A 12,859-nucleotide genomic window follows, 5' to 3' on the forward strand; every position below is an offset into this window, starting at 1 on the left:
TCCCATTCCCTAGTGTTTGGTGATTTCCTCATCAATGCTTATTTGTTTATATTGATACCTGTGATGCTTTTGAAATAACTCTAATTTCCTAATTTATCTAGGTGTTATATTCTTTGCTTGTTCTGGAGACATTTTCTGCTCTCCCTCTTTTCAGGTAACCCTTCATCATAACCGCTCGTCGCCTTGGTTTACTCCTCGTTTGGTTACTTCCTTCTTCACGCCTCCACTAAGATCCTTTAGAAGCTTTAAAAGTCTTCAATCAGGAATCACAGAAGTTTATCATATCTCTGAACTTACTTATTTTCTCCACGTCATTTAAAAGAGGCAGATTGTTGTCAGCTCATGCAATTTATGTTCATTCAATGTTCTTTTCTGGAACCTTTGTATTGTTATGTATGCGGCTGCTTGGAGACTGCATTAAAAGACACTGCATAATGTCAGCCTCCGTGTCTTTAATGAAATCCAGATTCTCTAGTCATGGTAATAGGAGAATCGTAATTACATGGGGAGCATTTGGGGGCGTCATAAAAGGTAGAGCTCTGGCTCTAATGGTGGGGCACAAAAAAGAACTAAAGAGGCGCACTGAGCAATTAGAAGAAGATATTTTAATGGGTGAGAATAGCTTAGCCCGTGCAACCGACGACACAATCAAACAAATGCTAGAGGCCAAAAACTAGACTATAGGCAGCTTCTTACAGAGACAGCTAGGGCCAGACAAAAGACCATATACTACAAGATATATGAACATGGGGAGAGAACGGTAAATTATTCGCTTGGCTTGAGCGACGGGAGCAGGTGCATAGATGGGTCCACCAGCTGACGGGGTCCGAGGGGGAGGAAATAACCGACCCACAAGATATAGTAGAGAAGTACGCCGCCTACTTTAAAACAGTCTACATGTCGGTGTTGGCATCCACGGCACTCGGTGCCTGAAGCTTCCTGACCACTATCCAGGTCAGCGGCCTCTCCCCTGAAGAACGGGATTCCCTCAAAGGAGACCCCACAGCAGAAGAGATACAAACTGCGATCAGAGACATACGCTCAGGTAAGGCCATGGGACCTAACGGGCACCAGATTGAGTTCTTTAAGCTAGCAGCCGCCAAGCTGACATCCTACCTTCGCCAAATGTACCTAGAGAGCTATAAAAAGGGTCTCTTGCCAGCTGAGATTCGACTAGCTACAATCGTGGTAATACACAAACAGGGCAAACCAACAAACGACTGTCAGGCATATCGGCCCAGCTCCCTCCTTACTCCGGAGGCCAAAATACTCGCTAGAGTATTAGCCTACAGACTCATCCCCCTGATCGCAAATCTGGTACACCTTGATCAATCAGGCTTCCTGCCGGGCCGAAACACTGCTTTAAACATACGTCACCTGCATAATGCTCTGGGTAGGGTGGACACGATACGAGAGGACATAGCCCTGTTATCACAAGATGTCAAAATGGCCTTTGACACTATTGAGTGGCCCTTCAATTTTGCTGTATTGGAGCGAATGGGTTTTGAACCCAACTTCATAAAGTGGATCAAGCTCCTATATATGGACTCAATAGCACAAATTGTGGTAAACATCACAGCAGATCCAACTGGTTGGGTGAACCAGACAAGGGTGCCCCTGTCGCCATTAATATTTGGACTGGTGTTAGAACCACTGGCAATTTGGGTAAGGGGAAATCCCTTGATACTGGGACTCAAGTGGACAGAGCACCATGAGGACAGAATTTCCCTCTATGCAGATGACATATTGCTATATATGGCATCCCAGGGTCATCAATCCACCGTATCCTTCACATTTTTTGAATATTTGGTAATCACTCAGGGTACACAATAAACTGGTCTAAATCTCAACTATTCCTATTGCACGGCCCAAGACCTAAATTGCTAAAAGACTATGACATCCCCATGGCAAAAGACGGTTTACGATATTTGGGACTTTCTGTAACCACCAACCCAATTTTATTAAACCAGCCTGCAGGGGCCTTTAATCCATTTGCGCACTGATGTCAGATACTGGCGAGCCCTTCCACTGGACCTCCTGGGACGAGCAACCCTCTTCAAAATGTTAGCTCTGCCCCACTTTTTGTATGCACTGCAAAATACCCCCTTCAAAGTCCCAGATTCCTACTTCTCAAGCATCGACAGTGCAGTGCGAACTCTGTTGTGGGACGGGAGGGCACAGCATATCGCGATGCAGAGTATAACGAGGGAATGGTAGGACGGCGGGATCGCACTACCCGACCTTAAGCTCTATTACTGGGCATCCCAGCTGACGGTAATCAATCGCTGGGTCCACGGTTCAACAAACTGATCAGAGCCTCCGCACGGATAGGTGTCTAATGGGGCAGGGAGGATACCATAGGGCACTCTACACAAATCACAAACAACTACTCCTTACCAGGCCTAAGGTCCGCACCATAGAAATGTGGCATTTGGCCACTAAAAAACTAGGATGGCACAAAGAAAATCACAAAGTTAACCACACTCTGGGAGCACGAATGGCTGGGCCAATTTAGCACCTGCCCTGGGTTTGATAAATGGAACATGATAGGCATCTCATCAGTAGGAGACATGTGGAACAAAAAGGGGTTGCTAACATTTGCAGACCTACAGAAAGAATACCAATTAGCACAGTCCGAAACCTTCAGGTACCTACGGATTAACCATGCCCTCAAAGCAGCGATACCTGAGGGAGGCCCGCTACCTGAAGCATCCCCTCTTGAAGACAGATTGATACTAGACCCCATGCCTAAGAAAGCCATATCCCTAACATATCAGAAACTAATTAACAAACAACCAGACCTGTTGGCACGTCTGAGGCAGCAATGGGAGGCAGATGTGGGAGACTTTGAGGGCGATGACTGGCGAGACGCTCTGGTCTCCCCCATGGAAATTGCCATCCCCATGAGACTGAGACTGGTTCAACTTAAAACCCTGCATAGAGGCTACCTGGCAGCAAGAGTTCTGGTTAAAATGGGAAGGAAGACCGATACACATTGCCTCAGACAATGCTCCCAAGAGGGAACTTTCTTTCACACAATGCGGGAATGTCCGATTGTCCAAACATACCGGAATACGGTCACATCGCACATGGAAAACATGGGGGGGGGGGGGGGGTTGGACTTAACAACACCCCAAAACACTGTTTATTAAATATATGGGAAGCCACTGACTTAACTCAAACCGAAAAATCATGGGTTTCATTGGGGTGGGCCCTCGCACAGCGGAAGATAGCACAAAAATGGGAAGTCGGGGAACCACCACTAATAAAAGAATGGGAAGGGGACATGGACAGGGTCATGATAGCGGAGAAGGAGGTCTTTAAAAATAGAGGATCATAAGTGGGCGGCTTGGAACACATATAGTGGCGAAATATGTCTGTCGCCTACGGTCGAGTTACGGCAGAGGGAGGAGAGGTCACAAGAGTTACCGAATGCTGAGGGGTTGATACAATAATACTGAAATGTTCTGGATTGTTACACAGAAAGTGGAATACACCTGTGTTGTACCTGGCTACTGTCAAATGGCTAACTGCACTGTTTGTTGTTTTGTTCAATAAAAAGAGTTTTTAAAAAAACATCAGGGGGGGGATCAGTGGACTTCTCTGCCGCAGGAAGAGTTAATTCCAAAACCATAACCACTCTCCTTAACATATCTGCAAAAGGGGAACTTGCCTCAGAAGAAAGACTAGGAGGAGAAAGTAGTATTGATGCCAGGGAAGATTCCAGCCCACTAGCCTCACTAAGTTCAGAAATTAAATTTCCTCTACAAGAGGTGGAATAATGTCAGTAATAGGCTGTACTAGCTCAGCCTACACAATGAGTTTCAGAAGCCCCACAATGAGAGGGAAGTGTAAAAACATTACCTCCAGTTGGTTCTATCGAATTCGCACCCTACGCTGATTGATCCTGATAGGAGGAGGAGAAATGGCTCTGATTGGCGCCGTCGACGTCAATGCTGGAGTCGGTTGATCTAGGATAGACACCAAAATTGGAAACCCAGAAATATTGTGCACCGGCGCCAAAGCGGGGTCGGCCGGTGCCGACCAAACATCTCAGATCCCCAACCGAGGGCGAACCCACCAGCGTGGCTCCTCTCACCTCCATGGGGCCCGACGGCACCCAAGGGGAAAGGGGACGAGGCCCAAAAAAAAGTTCAGAAAATTATAGCATTCTCTCATTTGGGCAATCGATGCCCTGGGTCTCGGAAAGACGGGGAGGCGCAGGCGGTGTTGCGTCTGGACTCTTCAACTGGCGAGGAGGAGGAGCCGTGAGAGACAGTGTCTCTACGTGGCGAAGTGGGGGGGGCCGCAACTTGAACAGCCTACGTTTACCTTTCGATGGAGAACGATGTCCCCATGAATGGCTCCAGCTCCTGGAATGGCCCCCGTACCTCCGAATGAGAAGTAGACAACCGAAACAAAAGTGAAGTGTCCAAAGACCGCGTCAGCTGCCCCGCCAAGCGTTTCATTCAGTGTTCCTTGAGCACATTCAACTTCAGAATCTGTCAGGAAGAGCAATCTTCTGAGTCGTGGTGTTCTCCCAATCACCACATGCAAACGAAATGCAGGTCTATAGCTGACATCTGTCCTGCACAAGACCCACAAGCCTTAAAGCATGAAGACATGAGAAAAGGCACACTTTTTCCAACTGACAAAAACTGTCAAAGGAGGACAGAAAACGGCCTGAGGAACCGCTTCTCCGGATCTGCGTTGTAGGGCACAAAAAAAGAAACTGACGTCCGCGTGCCTGAAGGGACTTGTATGACTTCACTGACGTCACAACCGGAGTCAATGTCATCACGAAGTTGCACGACGACATCCCCTGGCACGCAGAGGTACTGCTGAAAAATTTCCGGATCCAGTCTAGTGCCTGGGGAGAATTGAAAAGATATGGAATCAGCGGCTAGACGTCTCTATCAAAATGTGCCTGACGTGACTATAAAAGGCTGAATCCTCTCTGGGAGGCTTGTATATCTTAAGGAGGCATGGGATGGCGGTATTCAAGGGTGCAGGTATAAGGAATTTCTCCTTGAGGGAGAAGGTGTATTAAATGTACCAGTGTAGGAAGAGCTGGTGTCTTCACCATCAGAGTGTGACTTGGAAGACGGTTCAGGAGGAGACCTGAGTCACCTGTGTCTTTTGGGATTGTGCTTGGACTCAGCAATTAGAGAGGCACATGAGGTGGAGTGCCATCAACTGGAGACTCTCTAGGTGTTACAAGCATCTTCCTTATAGGCAACAGAGGTTGGATGTCAAACTATCCTTGGAAGTGGAGGCAGGTTTTAAGTTCTCAGTGAGGTCCCTACTTGGTCTTCTGCAGGGATATTAAAGCGTGAAGTTGCCACAGGTTGCATTGCTAGTTGTTCAGGTGTCTCAGGGACATGGACGGGAATCCCAACGTGAATATGGCAATGTTGAGAACTGGTACAATGGCAATTCTAACTTTGGAGATTGTTGGGGCAACATTAAATAAAGCATCAGTATAGAGGGCGAGAGAGACATGAGTAGAGCTCTTTGATGTCAATGCTGAAGATATCGCCGTCAGTTTGAAATGTCTTAACTGATTTGTAAACCGGTAATGGTGTCTCTGAGTCACCATTGAGCTGGCCTTTGACAGCAAGAACATAGAGGCTGAATGCTTCAACAGAGATATCATGTTCTAAAAAAGCAAAACAAAATGAAAATTAGAATGGCAATGCTGATGCCTCCTTTCACCTTTCCCAGATTGTCTTTACCTAGATATCCCTCTGTTGGAGTCCTAATGAACTGCTGCCTTCTCTCTAGAGGATGAGCAGCTGAAGGAATTTTCAGGTGTTACCTTCTTCCACTATTCCTCCTCATTCACCCTCAGGTCTGACATGCTCTTTAAAAGTCCTCCTCTGCATCTTTGTTCAACATTCACATTCTTTCACTTGAATGCGAAGAGGAGAGACACATCAAATATACCCTGTGTGGGTCAGAAGTAGCCTTCTTTTTTCCCAAAGGAGGGGCATTTGACAAAGAGAAACTGCAAAAAATAGGTTTCCAGGCTTGGCAGATGTAAAGATTTTGAGTGAAAATGAAAATGAAAAAATGGAAACTGTGATAAAAATTTCTCAAACTGAGGTATGACAAAACAAATGTTTTCTAGGAACCAAAAAAACAGACTTAGTGAGGCAATTGCCAGTACAAAGCATCATGGGTAGTGGAAGTTCCTGGTGTCTTAGGATGTTGTTATTCGTCTTATTTAATGTAAACTTATCAGGCTGAGCTTTTCCCTCAATATAGACATATATACAACAGTTTGGGCGTAGGTGCTGCAATGCAGTTTTGAGAGGATTGGCAGCCTAATTTTTGGTAAAATCTTTGGTTATGTCCTTAATAGTGCTAAACATCTTGTATTTTACACCTATCAGTTTGGACAAGCATTTTGAAGTGTAACAGAGTCCACGCATGCCGCAATACATTTTTCTAACATTTTTGACTGTCAATGAAGATCCTGCAATGCAGAAATCTATTTTCTGAAAAGGTGCTTTGGGATTCTGCATACAAGTGTGATTATTCTAGTGTTTACAACTTTTATGACAATCCTATGATGCAGAAGTAAAGACTCGCTGCTACTCCTCCCCCATCAAGAAACCTACTCTTGCTTAAGAGAAATTCAGTTTCAATATGTATACCATCATGCAATTGACTCATTTAAATTGCACATAATGCAAGATACTAACATACTTGTCATTAGTTTGCAGGACGCCACATATCCTAAGGAAAGCAGGCACTCAATGGGGACCTGATACTGCAACTCTGCGGCTCTTTGAAAATATATCACAGCTTCTCCAATTTTATTCATCTCCTGTAAAAAACACAAACAAATGTCAGGTAGAGATGGTGCTTACTGACCAGGTCTGTTATTGCTTTAAAGAAGTTACCACTAGAGGTAGGACTAGAAACAAAGCAAAGCAATACATATTAAAAGAAAACATTACAACTAACAACAATCATCCTCTGGAATTAGTACCCCATGTAGTTACTCACGAAAGAGTGTTGTGGCCATAATATATTGAGTAATACTTAATTCCAAAACTTGGCTTTTGGCTCAAGTCGTGAATGCATGTCTTCTTACTGTTGCTCAAGGAATTGTGGAATAAACATTACATGTGGTTTTAGAGATTCTGCATGTTGCAAATGCTTCCCAAACATAGGATTCAGAACATACTGGGCTAACAGCACAGTCTGCACCACTGAGGCTCCCAGGCTAAGGGTGAGTTATTGAGTCCTGAAAGACTTGTTCAAATCATAGACAGGCGCTAGGGTCAAGAATTCAGCACACAGTGAACGATCCCCACCCCCACAACCCTGGTCCCTCTTTCTTCGCAGAAGCCCAAGCATTTAGTGAAATGAATAATCCTGCAGGTCTCCATCCATAGTCAGATCCCAACTAAGCCAAGATTAATGTTAAACAACCCTGTAAGTGCACTGTTAGAGAAAGATTTTTTTCTCCAAAATGATGCCTTCCACTGATCCCATTTTTTTGTACGCAGGCTTATGTGTATGTATGTATGTATGTATGTAGGCTTTTGTATGTGTATCCCAAGACTGAGGGTAGAAGAGATTTTCACCGCATAGGCTCGCTTTACTAGTTGCACCTGTCTCCTTACCGTGCTTAAAAACAATGGATTCATACCATTTCCATATGCTATGGACAGTGACCTCTGGTACTGGTAGGTACTACTTACCAATTGACTTAACACAATAACAAGATAGGTGAATTCATTCACTCTCTCATGTTGTGTATTGTCCAAATACCAGATGAATAGAAGAGGCTTATGATAACCTTCTAATGTCACAGTCATAGCAGGCATGCTGGAATGGCATGCAGGGCAAGATCAGGGCAAGATCAGCAGCCTGCAACACTTTTCCAGGGGCCAGTATAATTACAAGGTGCGGCACGTGCCCCAGTCTCCTCACCTGGTCTCACACTCGTACGGGGGCCTCCCAGGCTGAAATGTGTCCTGGCTGGCTACAGAAGCCGCAACTCCGCAGTTGGGGGGCTGATCCGCATAGCGGTCAGGGCAACTCCCGTCAACCCCTTAGGGGCCTCCATGACGACCGCAATCTATGCCGCAGGGGCAGCTGCAGTGCTGCATGTTTTGGGTCACTTCCAGCAATGCGGCTCAGCTGCCGTCATAATTGGAGCACCGGACCCGCACCTCGCGGCAGCAGAAGATAGGCCCCGCACAGTTGAAGGCATTAAACAGCTATACTATGTCCTCAGCAGCAATGCCACAGGGGTAGTTTAGTTAGGATGGGCATCACAAATGTGGGCAGCCTTCTGTGGAGTCCCGATGCCACCTTTTAGGGCAGATTATTAGCAGATAAGCAGCTCCAGCTGGCAGAGCCTCACACAATGGCGGCCATCTTGCGATCGGTCTCGCTAGCGCCTCCACAAAGTTGACACTTCACTGTGGCTTGGACACCATTTCATGGCCATTGGCAATAGTGTTGCCATTCGCCGCCACACTTGGCTGCGGTTAACTGTTTTTTCAAGCGATGTCCAGTAGTCCCTCATTGACAACAAGCCTTTTGATGTGACTCGCCGGTTTGGGAGCAAGGCAGATTATGCTCTCAAGCCGATTAACGAGAATAGGGTCACAGCACTCCACCATGTCTTATCTGCCCCACCTCAGCAACCTCGGCAGCCCTCATTGTTTTGGCAGAGGTACCCCATACAATTAGCCAATCCAACCTCAACAAGGTGCTCAGCAATTTTGGGGCAGAGGCCATGGTGACCACTGACCCCGCAGTCACAGTCAACAGGTACCGTTACTGTCCCTGAAGTCTGGGCATCTCAGTGAAAATGAGTAACTGTGAATTGAGACCTGTGACCCATCTTTAGGACTGGTGACAGGGCAGTGTTGCCCCTGCTGGGACATTGTAGTGGTAACCCCTGCTGCGGACTAGGATGGCAGCTTGTCCTGGCAGGCCTTAGACATGTCCCTGTGATAACTCTGGCCATCCAGCTGCCATGTGGCTGGGAGAGTGTCGGACCCCTAGTTCACCCCTGGGGAATATGTTCCTGGTTTACTCCTAAGGTCATCAAGTTGGAGATGTTTCGGAGGAGGGATGGGCAGATTTGGCCTATTTGGGGGGTCAAAGTGGGTGGTGAGTGGATTATTTGGGTAACGTTGTTGTTTGCAGCTGTTTTACAGCAGGAAATGTCATGTTCCCTTGGCCACTCAGCACTCTCCTGTTTATTTTCAAGCGCAGTGCATCTTTCACTTACTTGAGTCGACCAGTTTTCCTTCCCCTGCCCCATATGCGCTCGATTAGGTGCTTAACATGGCTATGTGGGGCCAAAATGGCAAGCGCAAGGCGCAACATGTGCTGGCCTTTCTGCAGCTGTAGAAAGAAGAATTGATGAACGGAATGCTGAAACAATGTCAAACATTTACCCCAGTACAGAGATCTAGGCCTAAAACCATCTTTTTTTGTGCACCATGCCATTACAGTTTAGACCCAGCCATGTGCAAATCAGTCTTGACCCTGCTCCCCATGGGAACAGTCCAGCACGAACTGCCACACCAGGTCTTTCCTGGACCGGAAACAAGCATCCTGGGACCAGTTTCAGGGTATCACCCCTTATCAGCCAGGCTAGCTTGACACCAGAACAATTGATGGACAGAATGCTGAAACAATGTCAAACATTCACCCCCAGTACAGAGATCTGCAGCAACATCAGATTGACATCGGCTTCCTGCAAGAACTGCACCTCACTGAACATACACAGATGCGCTTGCGAGCGGGATAGGTGGTTAAACAACATTTGGCTTATTACTCGAACTATGCGAGAGGTGTGGCAAATCTGCTCTGAAAGGGTCTCCCCTGGCGCACTCGCCAGGTCATTTGTGATCTCTTGGGCCTCTATGTGTTGTTGGCGGGCACAATGCAGGGCACTCCACTGCATTCACTGTCAATCTATGGCCCCAATGTTGATGATCCTGCCTTCTTTGCGGAGGTTTGGAGACTGGTCGGCACTCTGGGCCCTGGTGCGGTTTTGTTGGGCAGTGATATCGAAGTGGACCTTGACCCGGGGGCTGACTGCTCCAGCGATAACTGACGACCACTCCCGTGCACAGCAGTGCAGCTGCAACCTCTCATGACTGACAATCACTTTTCACACCTCTGGCATGCTAGGCATGTGGGAGCTACTGAGGGCTCATGCATCACAATGTCTCACTCCACATGCTCACCCATTGATTATTGGCTGGCGATGCCGGACACTGATGATTGGACCACAAGGGCAGAACATCAATCAAGACGCTGTTCGATCACCTGTAGGTTCTGTTGGATATGTGTTCACCGGATAAGCAAAGAAAAGCTTTCATATGGCGACTTACCCCTAGGGCCTTATGAGAACAAGTCTTCAGAGATCAGAAATGCCATAGTGTAATACTTTCAGCACAACCACTACTTAGTGTCTTCCCCTTCCACCCTCTGGAAAGACTTCAAAGTTGCCCTACAAGGGGTCAGCATTGCTAAGAAAGCGAGTGTGTTGCGTACATTGCACGTCGAGCTGGCCCATCTCGAGATGGAGATCCACACACTTGAGCTTCAATAATTTGAGTGCTGCTCGCCAACCGTTCCTGCGGCTATCTGAGGCAAGCAAGCAGAATATGAGGAAGCGGCACAGCAGGAGACACACTACCTAGGCAAGGAGGCATGCATTCGAATATACGGGGAGGGTGACAGAGCAGGCAAAACCCCGGCCAATATACTGCGCAGGCTTTGGGCCAGTGACTACATCACTGAACTACTAGACATGAATACTAGTCATATAGGCATGACTGCCGTACAGAAAGAGATTACCTCCTTCATCTCTTCCCTTTACGCCACCACACAACCCGAGACCCCTCCAGACCTTAGTCACTATCTAGACTCTGTGCAGCTGCTCTGGCTCGAAAATGGACATAGGCAATATCTTGATGAACCGTTCAAGACGGAAGAGATTAAACAAGTCATCAATGTGCTACCTGGTGACAATGCCCGAGGCTGGATGGCTTCACTGCAGCCTACTAGAAATAATACACTCAGATCCATGCGCCACACTTTCTCGCTATGTATAAAGAATCTCTTTAGGTCGGCATCCTGCCCCTCCCTGCAAGAAGGCTTGATTGCCAGGATACTTAAGCCTGGCAAGAACCCTCATAAATCCGAGTCCTATTGCCCCATGTCAGTGATCAATCTTCACAATAAAATCCTTGCCAGGCTGATTGCTTCCAGACTATTATCCCTTCTGCCGCTCATTGTGAGGCCAGACCAAGCAGGATTTGTGCCTGGGAGATCGACGGCTCATAATTTGCGTACTATTTTTGTTCTTGTGCACACCATAAACCCCGACCTCGATGCTGCTGCGGCTTCCTCGATGTCACAAAAAGATTTAACTCCCAAGATAAGCCCTACTTATTCGCGAAACTATCAATCAATCAATCAATCAATCATGTAACTTGTAAAGTGCACTACATACCCGGGTGGGTTTCAAGGCGCTGGGGCGGGGGGGGGGGGGGGGGGGGGAGGGAGATGTTACTGGTCGAAGAGCCAGGTCTTGAGTTGTCTTCTGAAGGTCAGCAGGTCTTCGGTTTGACGTAGGTGGAGGGGGAGGGTGTTCCAGGTCTTGGCGGCACGATGGGAGAAGGATCTGCCTCCGGAAGTAGTTCTCCGGATGTGTGGGACCGTGGCCAGGGCGTGGTCAGCGGAGCGGAGTTTCCTGTTGGGTACGTAGAAGGAGAGTCGGCTGTTGAGATAGGCTGGGCCGGTTTTGTGGAGTACTTTGTGTGCGTGGATCAGGAGCTTGAAGGAGGTTCTTTTGTCGACGGGGAGCCAGTGCTGGTTCCTCAGGTGGGGGGGGGGGTGATGTGGTCGCGGCGAGGGATGTCGAGGATCAGGCGTGCAGAGGCATTCTGGATTCTCTGTAGTCTGCTGATGAGCTTGGACGAGGTTCCGGCGTAGAGGGCGTTTCCATAGTCGAGCCTGCTGCTGACCAGGGCCTGGGTGACAGTTTTCCTCGTGTTTGTCGGGATCCATTTGAAGATCTTGCGGAGCATTCGGAGGGTGTTGAAACAGGTGGAGGAGACCGCGTTGACTTGTTTGGTCATGGAGAGTTTCGAGTCGAGGATGACTCCCAGGTTGCGTGCGCGGTCGGTGGGGACCCCAGTGACGTGGGCCACCAAGAGTCGTCCCATGCGGAGGGGTTGGACCCGAGGACGAGGATTTCTGTCTTGTCTATGTTCAGTTTGAGGCAGCTGCTCTCCATCCAGTCGGCGATGGCCTTCATTCCTTGGTGGAGGTTGGATTTGGCGGTGAGGGGGTCCTTGGTGAGAGAGAGGATCAGCTGAGTGTCATCGGCGTAGGAGATTATGTTGAGGTCGTGTTGTCGGGCGATGCGTGCTAGTGGTGCCATGTAGACGTTGAACAGCGTCGGGCTGAGGGAGGATCCCTGTGGGACGCCGCAGATGATCTTGAAGGCCTCGGAGCGGAACGGGGGAGGCGGACTCTCTGAGTTCTGCTGGAGAGGAAGGAGGTGGTCCAGTCCAGGGCTTTGTTTCGGACCCCTGCGTCGTGGAAGCGCGTGCGTAGTGTGCGGTGGCAGACGGTGTCGAAAGCGGCGGAGAGGTCTAGGAGGATGAGGGCCGCCGTCTCGCCATTGTCTAGCAGGATCCTGATGTCGTCTGTGGCGGCGATGAGGGCGGTCTCGGTGCTGTGGTTGCTGCGTAATCCTGATTGTGATGGGTCTAGGATGTTGTTGTCTTCGAGGTGTCGCGTGAGCTGGGTGTTTACTATCTTCTCGATGACCTTAGCTGGGAACGGGAGCAAGGAGATGGGC

At 48.3% G+C, this 12,859-nt stretch overlaps 1 protein-coding gene across 2 annotated transcripts in view; it reads right to left on the bottom strand.

Annotated features, from left to right (window-relative positions):
• The window catches only part of LOC146861664 (40-kDa huntingtin-associated protein-like), a 521,777-nt gene that overhangs the window by 260,846 nt on the left and 248,072 nt on the right, over positions 1–12,859 (bottom strand). For both annotated transcript variants that reach the window (XM_085646014.1, XM_085646015.1), the window contains exon 6: positions 6,712–6,832. In XM_085646014.1, coding sequence (XP_085502140.1) covers positions 6,712–6,832 — 121 coding nt within the window. The remainder of the gene's footprint in view (positions 1–6,711; positions 6,833–12,859) is intronic.

This window comes from Triturus cristatus, chromosome 3_1 (genome assembly GCF_964204655.1).
Source record: "Triturus cristatus chromosome 3_1, aTriCri1.1, whole genome shotgun sequence".
Classification (NCBI taxonomy): domain Eukaryota; kingdom Metazoa; phylum Chordata; class Amphibia; order Caudata; family Salamandridae; genus Triturus; species Triturus cristatus.